This window comes from Pelodiscus sinensis, chromosome 3, assembly GCF_049634645.1.
Source record: "Pelodiscus sinensis isolate JC-2024 chromosome 3, ASM4963464v1, whole genome shotgun sequence".
In the NCBI taxonomy this organism is placed as follows: Eukaryota; Metazoa; Chordata; order Testudines; family Trionychidae; genus Pelodiscus; species Pelodiscus sinensis.
This window is the reverse complement of record NC_134713.1, coordinates 76,206,011-76,230,851: the sequence shown is the minus strand read 5'-3', so window position 1 is coordinate 76,230,851 and position 24,841 is coordinate 76,206,011. Positions and strand designations below refer to the sequence as shown.

Here is a 24,841-nt window from a genome sequence, read left to right as displayed (position 1 = left end):
ACTAATTTTCTTCAGCTCCCAAATATGAACATTCACAAGATCTCATGCTAGAAACAACAGTTTTATTAGCTATTTCTAATGCACTTTATTAATGATCTGTCACAAGAAAAGTCATTTCAATATTTTAGAAGTAAACATTATTTAAATATTTTCACCACACAGTAGTTAAGCCATCATTTTAAAAACAGCAACAGTTTATTCATGGCATTTGCTCCTTTCCCTAATGAACTTCTGTTGTGTTGATCAAAGTGGATGCAGTTTTCCTTTAAATGCCCTCCAGTATAGCTTTTAATTTGAAAATAATTGCTCAGTGAGGCATATCCACCTGTAAAGCACGAAGCAGGGGTCGGCAACCTTTTCAAACCAAAGAGCCAAACTACATCAAATTTCAGAACAAGTGGTCAACAAAGAGCCATATAAGCAGGGCTCGACAAATAATGCAATCTACTTGCTTGTGTCGAGTAGATTGCAACCCAGAAGAGCTGGGTACGTGCAATCTGCACATGCGCAGAACGATCTTTGCATACACAGCATGACAGCATGGCTGGCGAGCGGGGCTCGCTGCAGTTCGGCGAGCCCTGAATATAAGAATGCCCATTTGTATGACTGAACATATACAACTTAATATTATTGATAATTGACATACGATTAATAATAGCATAAATGAAACATTGTACTGATAGACTTTATTTAATGGGACTTCTGCTACTGCATCTTTTCCCAAATTTCTTTGAAATTAACATCATAACTGGTCAAATCCAGCTTCTTGGACACATTCAGGCTTTCTTCTGTCAGTCTTATGGCGGGATGCTGGGGTTGTGGGGGTGCAGGAGTCTGGGTTGAGGTGTATGAGGGGCTCAGGACAGGGGATTTGGGTCTATGATGGACTCACGGCACAAGGTTGGAGTGTGTGGGAGTGCAGGATTGTTATGGCAGGGAACTGGGGATGTGGGGGTGCATGAGTTTGGAGATGCAAGAGTTTGAGGGGTCCAGGGCAAGGGGTTCAGATGTATGATGGGCTCAGGGTTGGTGTGTGGGTGTGTGTGCAGGAAGTGTTATAACACTGCGGTCAGATGGGGGCTGGGCTGCAATTAGGGGCTTGTTGGCCAGGCTTAATTTTTAAATATAAATAAGAGTAAAGTATTTTAAAATAACAGTAAAATGTTATGTCCAACACAAAAGTTTTCAACGTTGTCTTTATTTATGGCAGGAGAGGGGAACTTCTAATCTTCTTCGGATAGTGTCCCTGTGGGTGCTCTGCTGTGGGTGTTGGGCTCGTCCCAGCACCGCAGTTCACAGATGTTTTAGCTGTTGTTCGCTGGACCTCACATGCGGGGCCGCCATCTTGCGGCTTTTCGCACCGTTTCTGGTTGCGAGGTCCAGCCCCACCAGTTCCTTCTGACCATCTTCATGTGCAGATGGAGAGATAGCTCCCTCTTGCAACCATCCTGTCAGGACTGAGAGAGAGAAGAGTTTGTATATAGTTAGATAGTTCATTAGTTAATTCGTTCTTTATAGTTCTCTAGTTGTTAGTGAGTAAGTTTAAAAAAAATTATTATTTCCTGTTCTTCGACCATGCCTGGGTCACCGGGCTTCAAAAAGTGTCTGACATGCCAGGACTCTATGCCTGTGTCAGATGGGCAGTCTTCCTGCATAAAGTGCCTTGGGGAAGGCCATATTCCCTAAAAATGTCAGCATTGTCCAAGCCTCACAGCAAGAGTGCGGCACGACCGTGAAATACGCCTCAAAATGCTCCTATTTGATAAGGCGCTCCAGCCACAAACAGGAGCCGAAGAACAACCATCATCCCCGCCGGCCACATCTCGTCGGCCCTCCCCTGTGGTGACGAGCTCCTGAAGAAGTCATTCCCCATCTCGCTCCTTGCCAGAGATGAGAGTGAGCTCTGGGGACAAGCCGGGCACATCTCACAAAGCGGCAGCTCGAAAGCAGCACAAAGAGAAGCCGTTGCGCAGTATATCAGCACCGAGCTCAGCGGCGCACATGGCACCGAAGCCAACCCCGGCACCGAAGCTGGCACGGCCAACCCCAGCACCTCCTGCAGCTGACCTCCCGGCACCATCTTCGGCACTGATGATAACAGCGTGCATGGTGCCCAGCCCCTTGGCACTGAGGCCAGCACCGGAGGAGTCAACGGTGCAGCACGGGGCCTCAGTGCAGGCACCGACGGCCCTGCTGCCAGAATGTGCACCACATCTTCAAGCGGCGCCGTCACACATGGCACCGGAACCCTCGGCACCGCTGAGATACTCTCCAACTCCATCATATTCCCGGAGAATCTCCACACCGAGTGAAACTCCACCCACACCCCTGATGCAGATGTCCCCCTCTTCCATGAGTGTGCGGCCGCTAGTAAGCCCAGAACCAACGGCGTTCTCCCCAGAGCTACCGTCTCCACCTTGACATCACCAGGGACCAAGACACAGTGCCTCCCCCTCATCAAGACCCCGTTACCATAGATATTATTGATCGCCATCTCCCTGCTGCTCTCACCGCAGATCCAGGTCACCAAGGCCCCCTCCTAGTCTCAAGATTCCAGATACAGGGACGACTACAGGCACTCATACCACTCTCGGTATGATGACCGGTCGCATGCACATCACGACCATTGAGACCGTTATTCCCAATCAATCCATTCTTCACCATCACCAGCTCCATCACGGCTCACTCACGGCTGGAGTAGATCCTCCACTCCGGCAGCAGCCAGACCACAGACTCCATCTAGCGTCTTACCTTCTGCGGAACAGCCCATCGCTGAACTATCACAGGTCTTGGAGGTAGAGGCACCACAGCAATCGTCTCCCACAGAAGTGGCTCCCTCTTCTCCAGACGACGCCATCTTCACCAGAGATATGTCATCCTCCAATGACCTTCCCGACACCAGACTCATCATGATCCAGGGTCTTGTTCAGGTCCTTACTACCAGTCCCACCATTCTGATGCTCACCTTCCTGCAACTGATGGGGCATATGGCAGCCACAACTTATGTTGTCGCACATGCATGCCTACATTTCAGATGTCTGCAACAATGGATATCGACTGTATACACACCTCACAAACATGATGTGCACAGAATGGTTACCATACCAAACACAGTCAGGCAATCTCTGAAGTGGTGGACAATTCCGCACACATGTTAGTGGGTATCTCGTTCCACACCCCCCAGCCTACCATCCAGGTTATGACAGATGCCTCCCTCCTTGGCTGGGGAGCCCACATGCAGGACAAACAAGCACAGAGCCATTGGTTGCCACAAGAATCGCTCTGCCACATAAATCTTCTTGAGTTACGGGTGGTATACAATGCTTGCAACCACTTTCTCCCCTGGATACACACCCAGAGGGTGCAAATTCTTACAGACAATATGACAACAGTCTATTATATAAACAAACAAGGTGGCGCTCGCTCCCGTACTCTGTGTAGAGAAGCCGTGCATCTCTGGAACTGGTGCATACGACACAACATCGTAATTACCGCAGCATCGGGGGATGACAACATCACAGCAGATACTCTCAGCTGACATTTTGCACAGCAGCACGAATGGGAGCTACACCTCAAGGTTTTAGAGAACATATTCCAACTCTGGGGTCACCCAACTACAGAACTCTTCGCCACGCAGTACAAAGCGAAGTGCAATCACTACTGTTCCAGAGCGGGCATAGACCGAGCATCGAAGGGTGATGCCTTCCTCCTCCACTGGGGTTGACAAATGCTGTATGCATTTCCACCCATCCCCCTAATACACAAGGTCCTAGAGAAAGCAATAGCGGACAGAGCAACACTAATCCTAGTAGCACCATTCTGGCCACACCAGACGTGGTTCCCTTACCTCCTCCATATGTCGTCTTATCCCCCGTATCACCTTCCCAGTCGACCCAATCTTCTGACACAGGAGCAGGGGAAACTACTTCATCCACAACCGGATCACCTCACCCTATCCGCTTGGTTCCTGGCACCTGCCAACAAAAAAGATTAGGAGGCCCAGCAGCGGTCAACATAACAGAAGAACTTCGAGCCAAAATACTTAGCTGCATAAATGGAAAAGGTTCACCGAATGGTGTGCACACAAGGGCATGGACCCTCATGGAGTGCCGTTACACTCCATTCTGGAATACGTTTTATACCTCAAACATAGGGTGCTTTCCCTATCGTCCCTGAAGGTCCACGTAGCAGCCATCACAGCCTTTAGACAGCCGGTCGAGGGCTATACCATTTTCTCGCCTCCAATTACAAAAAGATTCCTCAAAGGCCTAAACAACCTGTTCCTCGAGCACAAACAACCCCCAGATCCTTGAAACCTCGAATTGGTTCTAGATACACTCATGCAGCCACGCTTCGAGCCATTGTCCACGTCCGATTTTAACTCTCACCATGAAGGTTATATTCCTGTTGGCAATCACATCTGCACGCAGGGTAGGGGAACTAGCAGCCTTGTCGGCATCACCTCCTTATACAGTTTTCACGGCACAAACAGCCATCCTATGACCATGACCAACGTTCTTACCCAAGGTCAACTCCAGCTTCCATATAAATGAACCTATCGTTTTAGCAGTGTTCTACCCTAGACCGCACAACTCTGAACGCCATGCTAGACTCCATTCACTAGACGTCCGTAGAGCACTGACATTCTATATAGAAAGAACTTATAAAATACGGAAAACAAATCATCTGTTCATCTCACTAGATGACCGCACCAAAGGACGTCCGTTATCATCTCAGCAAATATCAAAGATAATTGTGTCATGCATCACCAAGTGCTACCAAATGAGAAATGTCGCACTACCCCATATGATCAGGGCCCATTCCACCAGGGCAATAGCATCCTCAACAGCCTTCCTTAAAGGGGTCCTCTATAAAGGACATTTGCTGGATGGCAATGTGATCTTCTGAACGTATGTTCCCGAACCATTATGTGCTTTCCAGAATCATCACCTCCAACACAGCAGTAGCCAATGCCGTCCCTCCTCCTTAGGTCAGCTATTGCTGTGGAATCACCCACAGTGGAGCACCCACGGGCACACTACCCGAAGAAGAAGAAGAAATTACTCACCTTGTGCAGTAATGATGGTTCTTTGAGGTGTGTGTCCCCGTGGGTGCTTCTCGACCCGCCCTCCTCCCCTCTTCAGAGTCTCTTGTTTTGTCTTGCAGACCTCGATGGTCAGGAGGAACTGGCAGGGCCAGACCGTGCAACCAGAAACGGCACGAAAAGCCGCAAGATGGCCGACATTTCTCGTTTGGCGCATGTGCAGTCTGGAGAACAACAGCTAAAACATCTCCAAACTGCGGCGCCGGGATGAGCCCAACACCCACCGTGGAGCACCCACGGGGGGACACACCTCGAAGAACCATCGTTACTGCACAAAGTGAGTAACTTATTGTTTTTGGGTCAGGAGCCACTGAGCCACAGAAAAATCAGTTGGGGACCATACAAGTGAGAAACAAACAAAAATACACTTCAAAACCCCCTCAACCCTCACTGATGTGACCCCAACTGAAACACCTCAGCCCCCCTGGTGCTCCAGTCCCATGGAGGGGGGAGGTGCAGGGAGGACTGAGGTTCAAGGCCTCTGGCCAGATTTACTCTTCTGGGATTCCAGGCTTAATGGATTTTGTGGGTCCCCCATGGCTCTTGGGTGAGGCCAAAAATGAGGGATTCAGTGTGAAGGATAGGGCAGCCAGTGAATGGAATAGGGGTGGGGGGCGCAGGATCTGGGCAGGAAATGGAATGGAGGAAGGGGTGAGGTCTGGGTGGGAGGTAGGGTGCAGGAACAGGCTGGGAGTAAGATGTCTGGACGGGGGGATGGGACAGGAGTGGGCTGGGAGCAGGCTGGGGGCAGGCTATCTGGTTGGGGGGTAGGAGTGGGCTGAGGGCACGGTATCTGTGCAGGGTGTCTGGCCAGGGGAGAGGGGGTAAGAGCAGCCAGGGGGAAGGCTGTCTGGCTGGGGGATGTGTGTGTGAGTGAGGGGGTAGGAGGATGGGGTCTGGGCATGAGGAAGTGGGGGGGGGCACTTACTTGTTTTCATACCACATCACAGGCACTGTGTAACACAGCCTCCTTCTGCTCCCATTTGCTAGAGGGAAGCCTCCAGGAACTGTCCTGGGGGAAGGAAAAGGGCAACTCGCACGGAGCCATTTTTTGGTTCCGCTTGTTCCCCACACTTGGGAACCAGCGGAGAGATTCTGGGCATCTCTCCCCCCCCCCCCCCCCACCAAAAGGAAGCTGGTGCTGGCATTCCAATCTTGCAGGGGGCCATTAGGCTATAGCACCAGTGCTGGCTCCCTGCTATAGGGGGATGTGGGAGGACTGAGTTGGAACTCCAGAAGAGCCATATTTGGCTTGTAAGCCATAGATTGCCGACCTCTGGCACAGAGGCTTGGTGGAGCTGAGATGCTCTACTTTTCTTTAATGCTTGGTCATCAGCCCTTCTCAGATGAGTACATTTTAAAGGGAAAGATGCATTTCCTCTTCCACTCAGCTGTCATGGTTTATACATTGTAGGCAACTGGCTTGCTTTATTTAAGAAGGTAAATCAAACAACTTCTGAGCAAAAACTAAAATGTTTTTGCTTCTTCCAGTAGCATAGAGGTCAGCCTCATTCTCTAGCAAGAAAACTACCAGGATTTTTTTAAGTGCCTCTGTTGTGGGGTACAAACAGGCTGAAGAGAAGCTCAAATTAGAGAGCTTCTGCTGAATGAAAATGACTGAAAATTAAAGAGACAAACCCCTCCACATAAATGAAAGAAAAAATATGTCTATGTTAACCTTTCTCTAATTTTACCCTTTTTCTAGGCAGTCTGAAGTAGTCCTCTATGATGAGCTACTTTTGCGAAGAAAGGATATGTTTAAAATTTTATTTTTGCCAACTGTCATTTTTTTTAAAGTTCTGTTGTTTTAGAGAGTCTTAATGAAAATATTGGCGTATTCCAGCGTGTGTTTTATTGGCCCATTTGTGCTCACCCTTGTTCCTCTCAAAGTACTGAAGGCATGTTTTAATAGACCAATAAAACATGCTGTGTCATGTCCAACAAGCAAGAAGACATCTGTTAAAGCTTACATCAGTCAAATGAATGATGTTTTGTGGGGTAAATGTGTTGTTACCATTAGAGAGCCATAATTTTATTGACTTAGTTTTTCCTTCTGTGTAGAATAGAAGTTGTTGAACCATCCACTCTAAAACTCTAATGCTGAGATAGAATCAAATTAAAATATGTTTGATTTATTTATGCATATTTATTCTAATGAAGATTAAACCAGAGTTTGAGCTGTATGTGGATCAGACCATATCACATTGCGCAAGATTAGGTGACAAAGCAAGTGCTTCTGTGTATCAAAATTAAAAACCTCTGTATGAAATAGATTTTAAATGTCTACACTTTTCATCCAGAAGATGTGAATTTTAGTCCTGCCAATTCTTGCTACGCATTTTGGAGCACTTCACTAAGGTGTGTGTTTTGTAACTTTTGTATCCAGTGCTAAAAATGCTAACAAATTAATCATGACATGTATCTATATAAATACCATCTCTTTCTCCAGGAGACACAGAAACCAGTTTGAGCTTTTTTAAGACGGTTTGGTGAGGGGGCATAAATCTTAAGTGCTATTTTGCATTAAGTACATAAAATCAAGTAAATTTGCTATCATAAATGTGATAGATATAAGTGGTAAAAATCTTGATGTAAAACGTGATGATTCTTTAGAAGCTCTTTCTATTTTCCATTGCCTAGAAAGAGTATTTTTACAGTTTAAGCACTGTCTGAGAATGTAATGGCTCTAGCTCTCAGCAAGCCAATTTCTTTCTAAAATCAGAGCAGTCAATATTTGTATAATATGAAAACTTCTTTATGAATGTTGAAATTGGTGGAATAGGAGTATCAATTGTACTTAGGGGTTGCCACGTCCAATTACAGTGTTTCAATTTTTTTTTTTAAACTTCAGTTGTTAAGTTACATAATGTGAAAAGTGGCAATGTTGTTTGTTTCTTTAAACTGTCAGGTCATTAAGATAAAAACATAATATGGACATTGCACACAAGACTGGTCTAATAATAAAAACAAACCAATTGCTAAAATTTCATGTGCATAGTTTTAATGTAATTTAAACTTGGAAGAGTGCTGGATTGACAGGCCTGAAGACCAGTATCTTCCAGTGCTGGCTTCCCATAGTGCCTTAGTTATATCTTGAAGGGTCTGCTCATTGCATGTTTGGCTTCTCTGACACAGCCAGCAGTTGTGCCAGTTATATTGGTTTCTTTTTGTGATTTAGATGCATCACTTCTCCTATAATTGAGTACAACTAAGACCACCTCCTCATTCCATATATGCCACGAAACAGTCATCAGATATTAAATGTTTGATCATAAATTGGTGATCTAAAGGTGGGAGGGTCCGAATTCTATTATCAATCCTTTGAGCCATCCAGTGACCCCTTCATCTTACTGATATGGCAAGCTTCAAAATGTAAAGGGAGAAGTCCCACCCATTTCACATGCACAGATGTAACTTCAGTTTTCATGAAGTTTGCAGTTCATAGATGCAGTTTTTCTCCTTGATGTGTTCAAATGATTTAGAGCAGTGACACTTAGACTCAGATTTGGGAGCCTCAAATAGCTTTTTAATGTGTCTTCTGTGGCTCTTTGCAACACCTGATATTAAAATATATAATTATTAACCAATAAGGATGCTTTTATTCTGTTATTAGCAAATTAACTTAGCAGCTGCAATAATATTAACGTATTTGCTGTGAGAATAATACATATTGCTATTTTATATAAAATGTGTGTGTGTTTCCCCTGTTATACTGTTTAAATATGATTATAGCCAGCTACTATGTTCTTTTGGGTCTTGTTGATCACTAATTTGTCTCTTGAACTACTGAAGTCTAAGCATCAGCCATGTCTACACTAGTTTATGTTGGCAAAACTTATGTTGCTCATAGGTATGACATCCCCCCTGCTGAGTAACACATATTTTGCTGGCATAAGTGCTTGTGTGAACAGCGCTATGTCAGTGAGAGATGCTCTCCCATCGACATAAATATTGCCGCTCATTTAGGTGAGTGTTATGCTGATGGGAGAGCTCTTTCCTGTTGATGTGGCATGGCTATAGGCGCCATCTTATAGCAGTATTGGTGCAGCTTTGCTGCTGTAAGCTTGTGAGTATAGACATGCAGTAACTGACACAAGACAAGCTTTTTCAAGAAACAATGTTTAATTGAATCAGAGTTATAGTATAGGTGTTTTGTTTGCAAAATACTGGCTTTTGCCTAGTCCAGTTGTAATGCAATTTACAAAAATGTAACTGAGGGGAGATAACTACCTTCATGGTATTTGGTTTACCGTATATACTCGAGTATAAGCCGAGTTTTTCAGCACAGTTTTTGTGCTGAAAAATGCCCCCCTCGGCTTATACTCGAGTCAGCCTCCTGCTCACGGGCGGGCTCAGCGCGTCTCTGCCGCCGGCCGGGTCTAGACGCGTGAGCCCGGAGCTCCGGCCCCCCAGCCCCTGCCCTCCTGACCCTCTCAGCCCCCCTGTCCCCTTGTCCCCCCCAGCCCCTGTCTCCTCGTCCCCCCCAGCCCCTGCCCTCCTGGCCCTCCCGGCCCCCCTGTTCCCTTGTCCCCCCAAGCCCCTGCCCTCCTGGCCCACCCAGTCCCTGCTCCCTCGGCCCCCCAGCCCCTGCCCTCCTGGCTCTCCTGGCCCCCCAGCCCCTGCCTGCCCGGCACCATGGGCCCTTGCCGTGTGGGAGGAAGGGCGTTTGGGCCGTTCGCCATGACGCTCGGGTGCAGCGCTGAGCTCGGGAACAGCTGAGCTCAGGACCAGCCGCTGCTCCCTGCTCCCCCTCCCCTCCCCTCCCGTGGTAAAATCCAGCCAGCACCGGCACCCGCTCCCCCCGCTGGCTCATTGGCCCATCGATGCCCGGCTCTGGTCTCTCACAGCCCCCCCCCCCCCGCTGGCTCGTTTAGAGGGGGCTCGTTGGCAGGCGAGGGGGCTGGAACGTGGGGGCTGCGGGGCGGGGGCGGCGGGGGCTGAGCTGGTTGGGCCGAGTGTCTGAGCGTCTCTGATAGATACCGAGATTTTATTGGTATCTATCTTCATTTTTTACATTTACCAGTAGCTGCCTCATTTCCTACCCTAGGCTTATACTCGAGTCAATATTTTTTCCCAGTTCTTTGGGGTAAAATTAGGTGCCTCGGCTTATATTCGGGCCGGCTTATACTCGAGTATATACGGTAAGTATTTTACCCATAACTGAAAAAAGGCTCTTAGGACTTTCTCTGACTAGACTGTGTTATAGTTTGCCTTTCAAATTCTTCTACTGGTATATTTTCAGACAGCTCCTCTTAGACTGAGAGTGCTTCTTTATGCATCCAGAGGGTTCTCAATATCCATGATAAAAGAAGTAGCACATTACCTTTGAGCATATTTTTCAGCATAGAAAATTAAAACATGTATTTTGGATGTTGAAGATTTTAAATATACACAAAAGCTGTGTGGTATTTTATTGTTTTTTTTCTTAAATATCAAGTAAACAGCAAAGTAGTGAACGTTTTTTCTAAGTGCCTGTAATGCAAGCAGTGTAATATTGGTGAATTTTTAAATATTAAGATTTTGCCTAGATCTTTCTAACAACTTTTTTACAATTCCACATTTAAGCACAAAAAGTAAAAAATTGCACATTAAAAAAATCTGTATCTTTAAAAGATCAGTATCCAAAATAATTTTTTAAGGACAAATTTGATCTTGTCTTAGTAAATAGATAAAAATTTCACTGGTTTCAATGGAGTTGCTCTGGATTTACAGAAAGCTGAGCAGAAATTAGTTCATCTTATGAAATCTTGCCCACAATAATATAAGTATTGCCCAAATAAATATAAGATAAAATTATACAAATTCAGAATATAGAGTTACCATATTTGAACTTTCAGAAAAGAGGACACCACTGAGAGGGAGTTTATCTGTATCAGTATCTACCAACTCACATTGTATTAATGTGTTATATATTATAACTTATTCTGAGTTTACACTTTTCTCAAATGTTTTCAAGACTTTAAATCAGGTCACAAAATATTAATTATTTCTGCATTTTTATGTGAAATATGACACTTTTGGAAAATGTTGTAGAATTATTTGCCATGAGTAAGGTTAGTAGAGTCTGTTCAGTACCTGTAGTTCACAAATGATGTCACAATATGTATTTGAATATTTCTAAGGCTTGGTACAGCTAACACTTTAACTCTGTAACTTTAACTTTTAACTTCGTAACTTCATAAACAGTTGTTTTTGTTAAACTTTTACTTCTGTTTTTATGATGGTTAAAATAAATAATTACAAAATCACTGCTAGTTTCGTGTCCTAAGCTTCATCCAATAAGCTTTATTAAGCACACATTTTTATCTTGGTTGGTCTTGAGTAAAAAAAATCAAGTCATAACTTCCTAGAACTTCATCTGCAAATTATTTTAAACTGACCTATGAGTGAAAAAATGACCAAGCATTTAGTTCTGGTACCAGTTCTTATTTATATTTTTGTCATTCTGCCAGTCATAGGAACTTGCATATGTTCTGAGCTTGCATATGTTCTGAGCTGAACTAAGGCGTTAGAAAAGTAAATATCATAGTAAAATGAGACCTACTTAGTTTAATCTTGACTTTCTAAATTGTCATCACATACATCCTGGAAAACATGTTCTTCCCTCTCTGTATAAAAGGGAGGGGTGTGTTTGGTTACTTGGCGTTGTAGTAAATTCTTCTGCTTTTCCCATCAATCTTGTATTATATATTTTCCTGTAACACAGTACTCCTTGCCCGTATTCACAAGGGAGGAAGATTGGAGCTGAATTAGAGGGATTTTATTTCATTTGTTACCAATTTAATGACAGATAATACCTGGTAGAAAATTATGGGGTCACATAGATTTAGTTCTTATTCTTTTTTAAGTGATGTAATTGAAGTAACTTTAGGGGAAGGGTATTGTTAGATGAGAGCCTTTTAATTTCTTTTCTCACTTTGTAAAATTTTCCCTTTTGGCTCAGTCAGTGCTATACATTTTAGTGTATTGAGAAATTACATATGATGCTTAATATTTACATTTTGAAACCATTTATCTGCATCCATTCATTTGTAATCTGTATTTTCTTCCCCTTTTTAAAGGGGACCTGAAAAAATCCTGGGTTTTGAGAGAACTTTTTTGTTTCTTTTCAATTCATAAAAGTCTGACAGTGTGTGTGTGTGTGTGTGTGTCTGTGTGTGTATGTGTGTGTATTTATAAAAAATAAATTAGAATTTCAGGTTTTGTCTAGCCTTGAGGTGACCCTGACTAATGAAATGGTTGATGTCACAAAAGCCAAGAGAGTTAAAGTTGAACATTTGACCGGAGAAAAGTATTTTAGTCAGATTGCTTAAAACTGATAATTTTTTCTTTTGGTCTCATTAAAATATAAATTCAGAAACTATTTTGAATAAAAAAAGCCTTTGTTAAAGGTTTAGCATCTTTGATCCTATAGTTTGGGCATTATAGCTCACAATAAACATTTGTGAGATCTAGTAGAGTCTTCCAGGGGAATTCAGGCCTGATTTTCCTAATATTTCTAATTAAAAAATCTTTCAAGTCTTGCTTATTTATAATAAAGAAGGAAAAAAGACACATCCCCAAAACATCCTTCACAGGTATTTATACCTTTGGGGGTCTCTACCCACTTTAATTTTTTGTGGCAGCAGCAGCTCTACAATTCCGCAGCTAAAACTTGCTGTAAAGTTTTCACCTTGTCCATCAGTGACTGCTTTGCATGACACATTCAAGTCCACAATGTTGGAATTTACAGTAGATGGTAGTTTTCCTAGGAGGCCTAGCTATGTTTTTTAATTTTCTGTCTTTGATATTGTCACAGTTTCAGCATTCTCAATTTAGTCTTCATTTCATTTCAGGAAAACTGTCTTACACATGATATTGGAATATCAACTTGGAAGAAACAGATTTTCTTATCCCATAGTGCCTTGTTGGCAAAAAGCTGCCAGGCTGCAATGGAATTAGCAAAGCATGATGCTGAGATCCAGGATATGGCATTTCAGTATGGAAAGCACATGTCTATGAGCCATAAGGTATGCCTTTTCTCCATGTTCAGTCTTCTCCTGAAAGGGCAGATAAGAATCTTTCTATTATATTTCCTTTGAGCCTCTTTTTGGGTTGGAGTTTAACTGGTACTTTAAATATAACCACTTGTAATTATTGCCAGTGTTGGCAAATATGTATGAAGAGCCATATGCTTGTCACAGAAAACTACTGTTTATTAAATACTCAGTGTATCAGAAATGTATACATCAAGTAACTCCCATAGGTCCTTGGAAATGGAAAATAATTCTTTTACCACCCACAATTGTAAAGAACAGTATCCTCCCCTAAATGACTGGGTCACTCTTACTAACATGTACTAACAGTAACAACTCTCTTTCTCCCCCGCGCACCTTGCTACTCACCTGACGACTTCATACTCCTTCCCAGATATGGCAAAATGTCCCTCACCCTTTTTTTGCGAACTTTGGTAAACAACCACCATCATTCCCCCAGTATGGGAGCTAGAAGGTAGGAGGTGGAACCAAAGTACATCTCTCAAAGCAGAAGAGGGACATGAAATTGGAGAGAGGTTGAATATGTGTATGTAGGCCTGGGCTTCTAGAGAAGCAGGATTACATGTAGCTGATGTGACAGCAGAAGCCTAAGGCTGTCATTGTCTGACATGTTATAAAACATGTGTTTCAGTCTTTTTTTATTTAGCACACATTTTTTCATCCTCTCTTGCAGCTACACTCGGACCTCCAGCCATTTATTAAAGGAAAATCTAGTGACTCTGTGGCCTTTAGTTTAAATTCTGCCCCTGTAGTCCTGCATCAGGAACTCCTTGGAAGGGAGGCCTGGATAAAGCAAATTAGAGAGGTAAGTTATAAATTCAGTTTAAAGTGAATTTGGAGTGTTATAATAATTTTTAGATTGGTCTTTGGTCTCCCTCTTCCCCCAGTGTCTGGAAAACCCTAGACTCAGTGTTATGGGGCCATCTATGAAGAAACACAGAAGCAAAGATTACTTAAAGAAAGGGGATATAGAGGCAAATCCCATCCCCCAGCCATTCAGTAATTCTTTGACTGTTGTCCTGAAAACATGGAGATTAGTTCTCAGCTTCTTGAATGCAAATTTCCCTTTTCCTCTAGCAATTCCTTAGTAGATTAATGGATAAGAACAAGATGACAGTGTAATCCAAACTTGTTTGTTTCTCTATGTCTAGAACTCTGGGGTTCTGGTCCATGACTGGGGCTAAAGAAGTAATAATAATGACACAAGAAAGAGGACAAGAACAAGTAGGACCGACCCAAAAAGAAAGGCAAGACTTAGCACCATCCAGCGAACCTACATCAGTTGCATGGGTTCACCATGTCTAAACTGTCTTGGGAAACACCCTCCCAGGGTTTAACCCTAGTTGTGCAAGTCTTCCCCCTTGCCAGGAAGATTTATGTTAGGAATGAGGTAATGTGGAGCAAAGATTTATTAGTATCAGTCTGGGATGCTTCATGCTGATGATTTCAGCATGTGGGTTCTGATGATGTAGATATCCCTTTCCCTGTAACATTGTAGTTGTATCTGCCTCTGTAGTTTGTCCTCCTTAGACATGTTGGCCACCTTGGTGCCTGAAGATGAAGTCATGAAGAATCAAATTATAATTGCTAAATTAATTGCCCTTCAGAAGTAATTTAGAAAATGAAAGAGTGATAACACTGTAAACTAAAGCACCAGAAAGTCACATTCAAGATCGGAGCTCCGTTGCTGCCTTTTCTGCTGTTCAGCTTGAAGGTAAAACATAGGGATAGAGGCCTAGCATGGGGCTTATGAGTAGTTCTGCAGTTATGACTGACAATTCTGAGCCTACCTTCATGTGCTGTGGGCAAAGAGGCATAGTCTCAGTATAGAGGTTTTTCTCAGAGGCAAAATTAACCTTATGCTCATAGAGAAAAAATACATTTTTTTCTAACCAAATTGAAGCTTTGTCATTTTAAAAGTTAGAGAATGGTAATTCTGCATATGACTAAGTGTCTTGGAATTCTGCAGCTTTGACACAGACTCCTGTATGTGTGGAATATAAATAGATTTGGATGAATATGTTTCAAAAGCATTCATAAACTGGGCTGTGACAATACCATTACCCTCTAAATGCAATTTCCCATCTGCAGAATCTAGAATAGATTGCAGAATTCCAGTTCCGTCTGTCCACTAATTAATTCTTTTTAAATTAAAAAGAGAAATTATGCATGCACTGAAGCAATTCTAACTAAAGCAAAATAGATTGGTAAAAGGGGTTGTTGGGTGTTTGTTTGCTTTTGGTCATCAAGTCCAGCCACTTGCTCTGAGGAAAACCTAGACAAGCCCTGAAAGGTCAAACCTGTTCTTAAAACCCTCCAGTAATGGGGATTCCATAACCTCTCTTGGAAGCCTATTCCAGATCTTAACCACTCCCCCTACTTACAACTTTTTTCCTAACAATTAATCTAAATCTCCCTTGCTACGGTCCATTATCACTTATCCTACTTTCACTGGACCTGGAAAACACTTGACCATCATCCCTCTTTATAAGAGTTTATAACATATTTGAATATTCAGTCTTCTTTGGTCAAGACTAAACATGCCCATGTTTTTCCCTTTTACTCATACTTCAGGTTTTCTAAAACTTTTATAATTTTTGTCAATTGTCTCTTCTGATTTATCCAAATTTTTCCTAAAATGTGGTCCCCAGAATTGGACTTAGTACTTTGGGAAGGAGGGTGGAGGGGCTGGGTGAATCCTGCAGAATTGTCAGTACATTTACTAACACAGTCAGTTTTTGCTTCTGTACCCAGTGCACAGTTGTCAGAGATTTTTCCTTTAGCATTTCTATTTTTCCCTTAGCATTCCTATCCACTCTTGCCTCTCACAATTGTGTGCAGCTATTAATGACAGAACCTCCTCCAAATCCTCTCACTTGCGCCCTATGACAGTTGCTGGAGCTGCCTTTGCAAGTCCTTCATTTCTTCTTGTACGTAGTATTCATTGGTTAGTTTTGAGAGTTTTATCATAGTTCAGATTTTGTATTAGAATTAGATTAGTGGTTGATAATTGTGCTGGAGCCGGTACCAAAGCCATACCTCGGTCTCTGGGCTGCAAGTCCATTGCCTATGTAGCAAATCTATGCCTGTCAACAACCCACACTCCAGCTGTCTTAAGTGCTTGAGGGAAGCTCGTGTTAGTAACAAATGCCACATTTGTAAGAGGCTTAAGCCCTGCTCCAAGGACAGGATTCTTTTACAGATGCCTTCCTGCCACCTTGGTCAAACAGTCTGCTGTATGCTTTGGTCCTGTTCCACTATTGCAGTGTTTCCCAATTTTACTTGGCCATGGAACCCTTTTAAACTCGAAAGAATTTTGCGGAACGCCTAATAACAGTCTAATATATGGAGCTGGAAAAGTAGACCACAAGTAAGTGAGGATAATAATAAACAAATGCTAAACAAGGTCATGAGATCAACATTTAGTTTAATTGCACATATTTAAAAACAAAAATCACATAATATTATTTTTTAAAATCCATAAAATGTTATTGTAATGGAATTTTCTCGCGGAACCCTTATTTTCACTTTGCAGAACCCCGGGTTTCTGCGGAACACCATTTGGGAAACACTGCAACTATTGCCCAAAGTTTTATGCAAAATCAAACAAGATTGAATATACCTTATATTCCTAGCACTAGTGAGGCTCTGTCAGTACTGGTTTCCAGCTTTAGTAGTCCTGTCAGGCAGAGCTCTGCTATCGCTCCCACTAATGCTGATGTGATGTCTCAAGACAATAGCCACCTCCTCCATCCCAACCTTTACCTCACTGCCTGGATGCTTCATGGCTGACATCTTTGGAAGGGCCTTGTTTTAAACAAGCACAGGAAGTGCTTCTAAATAGTAGAAAACCTTTGACTAGGAGTTCTTGCCTTGCTAAAAGGAAGAGTCTATATCTGGTCTTGGCAGAAAGGCGTGTTTCCTCAGCCTGGCCTCCTAGCTAGCATGTATTGGACTACCTCTATTGAAACAAGTGGTAACTGTCAGTTCCATCAGAGTACAATGAATCGCTATCTCACTTATCCATCCTCCTGTTTATAACCATTCACTCTCTCTTTCAATCCAGTGTCTGTCAAATTTTTTTAAAGTTGTGTAGCAATTATAGCTACAGGTACAGGATCCTGTTCCACCATATACAGTAGTTTGAATTTAGTTTTAGCAAAGATGATGGATCACACTGTTGGGCTGCTGACATCCCATCCCATGCTACACCTTTCAATGAAGGTGGTTTTTTTAATTTGTTATTACTTCAACCTGAAGAAGAGTGGAGGAATTACACATTCTAGTATCAGAACCTCCATATATGGTCTTCTAGAGAGACAAAGTTACTTTACCCTCACTTGAAGTTTCTTATTGAAGTGATTTCCAGTTTTCACATTAATGAAGCAACTGACTTACCAACCTTCTTCTCAAAGCCACATATGCATAAAGATTAGGAAATCTGGACATTAGAGCTCTGGCTTTTTACCTGGCTCAAACTAAACGATTTAGGTCTTCAGTGCAACTGTTCATTGCAATAGCTGACAGGCTGTTCAGTGTCCACCCAAAGGATTTCTTCATGGATATCCAATTGTATTTGGTTAGGCTTACCAGGTGACTATCATGACTGTGAAGTATGAGTGAAAATGTTACAGTTTGCCAAATATAATCATGTGTATATGTTTGTATCAGCTTTGTATTATGAGTTATAAATGTGTAGGCTATATCTGTATTTCCAGACACGTGCTGTGTATCTAGGTAACACTCCTAGACAGATTGACATCAGCACTGCTTAGCCTTCTTGATGGCCCATGAAGGACTTTAGCTCTGTAATACATCCATTAAAAGACCTGCAGCTATACCTGGTGAGCCAGCAAGTCATATAGGGGTATACCTTTGTACAAAGAACTCTAAGGCCTTTCCATATGCTGTGAAGTTTGTGTTTGGAACAAGGGAAGTACTAGACATATGGAAGTGCATCATCTCAATTTTATCTTCAGTTCTGCTTTTATATTCCTATGGAATAACTTTTCTACAAACAAAGCATCGAATGATCAATTCAAGCTGCAGATGTGTCCCAGAGGGACTTTCAACCGAAAAACCAGATATATGGGCTTTGAAGTCTTTGTATGTATGTGACTATTTTATCATTTAACAACTTTTTTCTTTTTCTTTCTGTTTGCTTTTTCATCAACCTTGCTTTAATCTGTTGGCTATCAGTCTGCTATTTTGGGTAAGGCCCAACTTAACATTGACCTGGCAGTGTGGCCTTTATGGCTCAGAAGAACATTTTGTGTATGTATGCAGAGTTTTAAAATAGCTTCTCACTCTACTGGTAGCCAGAGAACTGGAATGCAATAAGGGGGCCGTGGGGCTGTGATTCCTTTCTTCTCCTCCTCCTCCTCTTTGCCTCCATCTCCCAACTTCAGTGTTACCCACCAATCTTCAGAGCATCTACTCTCCTTTTTGCAACCTACCCTGATCTTGGCACTTCCAGTGAGCTCTGTGCCAGGCACCCTACATCACAGTGACACATCCAAGTAACGTTTGGCCATACAACTACAACTCAGGCAACTTCTGCAGCCTTTCTGGCTTACATTCCCATATTGGATCTTTTAAGGCTTCCACCTGGTCACCATGCTATACATTTACCTCTTACTGAACCACCTCTCAGCAATGCAGAGATGATGCTAGATTTGGCCAAGTAGCTCTCTGTTCTCTCTTTAAATAGACTCCAACCTGCTTCCAGTTTGAATTGCTTGTGAGTCACCTACAGTGGAATGGATATGTTCAATCATGCAAAGAAGAAATGGTTACTAACCTCTTTTCCATAACCACTGTTCTACTAAATGTGTTGTGTGTGTCCATTCCCCAGCCTGCCCTCCTTTCTTCCACTCTCAGTGAAGGAATTGAGGGGATCTGAGTCAAATCCATGCTTTATAAATGTGTACAAAATTGCAAGATAAAAGAGGTGCTTGGCAGTGTTCCCTATAAGTTGTGCGCTTGAGTGACCGCTCAGAAGAGACTCAGATGTTACACAGCTAATTAGTAGAGTTCCCACAGCTTTTTTTTTTTCTATTGGTGGTGCATTCACACATGCTTTGGTACACAAAAGAAATTTATTCTGCACATGGATGGACAAAATCCACACATGTATGGGAAGTTTAGAGGAAACACTGGTGGATGGGTTGTGCAAATGTGTACCACTGAAGGAAAAATCTGACAACTGTGCATTGGGCACTTATACACCACCAGTGGAATGGGCATGTGCAACATGTAGCAAAGAACTAACCACAATTACAGGAGAAAAGGGTTAGTAACCCATTTCATCCTTTGCCCCAATTGCACAAGCACACTGTGATGCTCATCGTGACACTGATACTGCCTGCTCATTCTCATGGATTTACTTGCTTGTGTGTGATCCTAGATCTCCACATTTGCACACTTCACCCTGACCTCTTTCTCACACATACTTCATACTTTTTTTCCACAAACACCAGGTAGTTCCCCCTTACCTTTCAAATCAGTTATCTTGCAATTAATCAACATTTACCTGTTCATCAATTCTTTCCCTGCCAAATTCCTTAGTTATTTTTGCTTCCCCAACAATCAAATTATTTTCTTTTCCCTCTCCCTTCCCGATTCATTAATCATTTGAATCTCCCTAGAATTTATCAGTGGATTGTTTTTCCACCTTCCTTCCTTCCACCTCAAAATGTATCCCTTTTCTCTCTCCTCCTTTCTCTCCCCCCATCCAAAATTAATTAATTATCTTACAAATCTGTTATCAGTGTCTCTTTCAAAGCCACAATGACCACCTAAGTGCTCCTCTCTCAGTCCATTCCTTCAGTCTACTCCTTATTCCAGTTGCGTGGCCCCTTTTGTTCTCTGTGTCAGCATTTCTCAAGTAGATTTCCAGAAGATTGGGAGGGGGTGGTTCCATTCCGCTTCCCCCCTGCTTAGGATGAGACCTGCCCTGTTAACTGGGGTTTGCAATCTTTCCTGGAGGAGAATAAAGGGCTAGGAGTCTTCTCTTTGCTACATAGCCTCCCCCCTCTCCCCCCAGGAGGGGGACTACTGGAGTTGGGTAAGGCAACAATGATAAAAATGAGTTTGATCACAGGAAAAGGCTTTGGGGTAGCTGATCAGGAATGCTCTGAATCTAGCATTAGCAGCCACTGAGTGAGAAACAAACATGTGTGTCCAAGGTAAGAAGTATTTTTGTATATAGAAAATGCACATGCTATGCAAAATGCAGTTCTCTGCATGACCCCCCCATGACAAAATTCAAGGTGTTGGGCTCCAACATATCTTGCATCTGTTTTGGTTTACGATGAGTTGGAACCATTTTAAAATATCCAAGTGTGATCCTCTCTGGAACATGTTAGAAAAGATTCTTGTATATTTTGAAACCTGATTATTTATAAGTTCAGAACAGAGAATGAGCAAGGGGATGACACTGTGTATACGATTGGAGGGGTAGCCATGTTAGTTTGTAACTTTAAAAACAACGAGCAGTTTCTAAGGTGCTACAGCACTGATCACTGTGTATATGCATGATTCCCCACCGAAACACAGCTGGGAGGTCTAATTTTAGGTCTGCCTGCTTTGACATTATCTTTTTAAAATGACCAAGTCTAGACTTTTCCCTTCTGTTTACATGCAAGCTGTTCCTGGTCGGGTTTAGTTCTTTTTTGAGGAGCTGGCGGGACCTATTACTTATTTTGTTTATTGTTAACTCTCTAGTCCATTTATTGTTGGCATAAGTACACTATATAGTAAGGATATTGAGTTTTCTCAACTATATGAGCAGAAAACTTTTAAAGAAAGGTGTTACTTATGTCTAAAATGTTTAAAATATAGTCAGAACATTTGACCATTGTAGGTATCCAAAGATGTGCCTGTGTCCAATAGAAATCTCTTTTCATGTTGTAATGAAATCTCTATGCTATATATCATTCTGCTAGTAAATATTCATTTGTTATTTTAAAATTCAGGATCTTAGGGAAGTTATTTAATTTTAAAATATTAATTGTATAGCTCTCTACATATTTTGTTTTTGCTTCTTACAGAGAAGCACAAGGTCTACAAGAATTATGATAGTCAGTAACATGACATTTTATGTTTAATCCTTCTTTTTTATGTTTAAGGCACAACATAAAGGGAATTTAATGGACTTTACCAGGGTGAGTATATTATATTAAGGCTACATTTTATTTTAAATGTAATGCTTTCAATTTTAGATTCATTATTTGAGAGAAGTTTTTTCATTACAAAGATTTACCTGATACATTTTAATTTTCTGTTAACAAAGACTAGGCAATTAGGATGGTCCCATCATACAGGAACTGTCATACCAGGTTAGATTATTGAGCAGTCTAGTCCAATGCCATGACAATGACAATACTAAATGAGAATGCCTATGGCATTCACGGTGGCCTTATTGATATAGAGAACTATTTGTATTAAACTAAACTCTATGTATCAAAATTAGCCATTTTACTGCTATATATAACACTAGAACAGGAAGGGACCTCAAGAGATCATCAAGTCCAGTCCCCTGCCCTCATGGCAGGACCAAGCACCATATAGACATGGGGTGGGCAAAAGGGCCTCTGCGGGCCAGATCTGGCCTGCCAAGCGGGTTGATCTGGCCTGCATAGGCCCTACTGCTCCCCCGTCTCCAGACCAATTAAGGTCTGGGGGCAGCGGAGCGCACAAAACTTCACAGAACCACACAGAACCTTGATGCGCCATGCTCTCCTCACAGAGCGGGAGGAGACGTTACATGCTCCCCCCACCGCCAAGCCCTGATTGGTCTGGAGGCAGGAGGAGTGCGTGAAGTTTCCTCTGTATTCCCCCCGACTCCACAAGGAGCACGCGCAGCATTTCAAAGTGCCGTATGCTGGCGCAGAGCAGAGGCAGGACAAAGGATGCTTCGTGCAGCTCCCCAACCTCCAGGTCTATCAGGGTTTGGGGGTGTGAAGAGTGTGTGACATCTCCTCCCACCTTGCGAGCAGCGCATAGCACTTTGAAGTGCTGCGTGCTCCTTGCAGGCTAGGGGTAGGGTGGGAGGAGGATTCGTGTACTCCCTCCACCCCCAGGCCAATCAGGGCCTGGGGGTGGGGGAGCTGCGTGAAGCTTCCTTTGCCCTGCCCCGGCCCTGTGAGGAGCACGCAGCATTTCTAAATGCTATGTGCTCCTTGCAGGGTGGAAGGAGATGTCACGTGCTCCCCCACCTCCAAGGACTGACTAGCCTAGGGGCGGGGAAGTATGCGAAGCCTCTTCCTGCCCTGCCAGGGGCATGGGTGCCTAGTGGGAAGGGAGGGCAAAGGGACTCCCCCAGCCCCAGATCAATCATGGTCTGTGGGTGAGGTAGTCCAGAAGCATCCTGGCCCCGCTTCTTCTGGTTTAAGCTCCACCCCTTCCGGAGCAACCCCTTTTGGCCAAAAATTATTGCCCACCTCGGTCTAAACCATCCCTGATAGATGTCTGCTAACCTGCTCTTAAATATCTCCAGAAATGGAGATTCCACAACCTCCCTAGGCAATTTATTCCAGTGTTTAACCAGCCTGACAATTAGGAAATTTTTCCTAATGTCCAACCTAAACGTCCCTTGCTGCGATTTAAACCCATTGCTTCTTACATAAGAATGGCCGTACTGGGTCAGACCAAAGGTCTAACTAGCCCAGTAGCCTTTTGTTGCTTTTGCGTTCTCCTTTCTTCGTTAAACTAGTCTCTCTCAGGCTGCTTCCTAATCATCAGGCCCAGATTACACAATGGCCGTTCAGTGCACTTGCATAGGGCCCCCATTTCAGGGGCATATCCAACCACTGATTTTAGGTGGGTGACCCTGAGACTCCACATTCTTTAATCTGGCACTTCTGATTATGACCTCTGTACAATGTTGTGCACTCATACCTGTCTGCCTCCCTCCTCATCCCCATATCATGGGTAAAAGGGAGTCTTCCTTGTCCTGGTAGCTGCTCCTTGTACTCCTCCTCATTTACAGTCTTTTTGTGAACTGTACATGGGAACCTTCCCTTTCATTGCACCAGCTAAAGTTGAGGCCAAGAGATATCTCTAGCAGTAGAGGAATTTTCATACTAAGCTTCATGCTGACAGTCTTTCGCTCAAGTATATAGTCGTAAATAAAACCAGTCAACTCCCTAGAAATTGAATATAGCCTTTTCAGATCTTTTCATGGTGGAGTTGAAATATAATGATACAGGTGCCTTGTATTTCACTTGAAGTGCCAAGATCATCCAGACTGAATGACAGTGGGAGGAATGAATAAGCAGGAGTGCGGGTTAAGACAATGGGAATTATCAGTATGAATATATTTTCTCCTATTTGTGGTCCTTGTTCAGAACTTCTAAAACCTATATTTATGGACTTAATATTTTGTTTTCTTCTGTTGTGCTTCATCTCTTGAGTGAAAGACTGTCAGCAAGAAGCATGTGAGAAGATTCCCCTACTGCTAGAGATACCCCCTGGGCCTCGATTTTAGCTGGTGCAACAGTTTTCATATACAGTTCACAAAAAGGCTGTATATGAGGAGGAGTTTATCAGGAATACAAGGATAATTAAATTTACATCTCCATTCAGTCTTTGACTACTTTGTGGGCACTCCAGTGTAGTTGTACATGGAAACCAACAGGTAGGAAGTGGACTATCACCACTAACTCATTTCACATCTATCACAGAAGAGACATCAGATAACTATTTGTCATAACTGGATTGAGTCAGATTTGAACCAGTGACCTAGAGATGAAAGATTCCATATCTCATCCTGTCAGTCTTAAAGTAGGAAAGAAGCTGATTGTTTGGGTTGAATCTTAGCAACATCATGAGATTTCAGCTAATTGCCCTCAGAAATATCTGAATCATATATGTGTTTAATAAATTAAATTATATTTTAATTTCTCTTTGGCATTGAGTAGAGGCTGAATAGCTTTATGGTTTTGATTGATATTTCCTAAGACTGATGGAAAACTTGCAAGGAGATGCAATTGATATTTTGATTTGCTGTTACAACTATAGTATGTATCTAAAGGAAAGTTAAAATATAGACTAACATTCCCTGGGAAAAGTGTGTTTATTCCAAACTACTCCAGATTACCTCTGTAGTTGAGTTTTCTGTTACTTAAAATGATTATTCTTATTATAAGACTACCATAGATATTTTTACCACGGCAAACAAAATCTGGCTCATGTGGTGTGACTTTCTCAATTGCTGTTAATTTTTAAAGGCCAAAATGACTTTTTCTTTACCTATCCATCTCTAAGAAACTTCTGTGGTGACTACTTATTCTTACAAAAATTCTATGGCTGTTTTCTTTGAATTGCTGCACTTCTAATCTAGCATCACAACAATATTTCTGTGGCTGTAAAGTAAGCGGACTAGCATAAAATTTTCCATGATGTATTGTATGGCTTTGTGTATTTTCATATTGTTCTCAGCCATTGCAAATAGCTGGTCTTCCAGATGATGGTGAAAAGTCCGTAAGACACCAAGCCAACTTATGTTGATTTGATTGGAAAGGAAATAGAATTTCTTTGTCTTTCAGTTGCTTGGGTTTAACCTGGTGGAATGAGGTTTGATTAGCCTTGTGTTAATTTGGCTTACATAGCTGCAGATAGAGTAATTAAATTTGATAGAGTAATGAAATTATCCTATAGTTTTTTTAAATCTAGCTGTAGTATTTAATTTAATTTAAAA

The 24,841-nt window shown here is 42.5% G+C and overlaps 1 protein-coding gene across 3 annotated transcripts in view; it reads left to right on the top strand.

The window, feature by feature from the left end:
• PDSS2 (decaprenyl diphosphate synthase subunit 2) overlaps nt 1–24,841 on the top strand; it is a 209,698-nt gene that overhangs the window by 166,103 nt on the left and 18,754 nt on the right. The window contains exons 5-8 of one of the 3 annotated variants that reach the window (XR_012902618.1): nt 12,940–13,113; nt 13,814–13,945; nt 14,657–14,854; nt 21,270–21,305. Coding sequence is in view for 2 of the 3 variants with exons in the window: in XM_006123168.4 (XP_006123230.1) it covers nt 12,940–13,113; nt 13,814–13,945; nt 21,270–21,305 (342 nt within the window). In the remaining variant the exon portion in view is untranslated. Of the gene's footprint in view, nt 1–12,939; nt 13,114–13,813; nt 13,946–14,291; nt 14,631–14,656; nt 14,855–21,269; nt 21,306–24,841 lie in introns of those variants that run through there. The other 2 variants (XM_006123168.4, XM_075923962.1) reach the window with 2 other exon arrangements.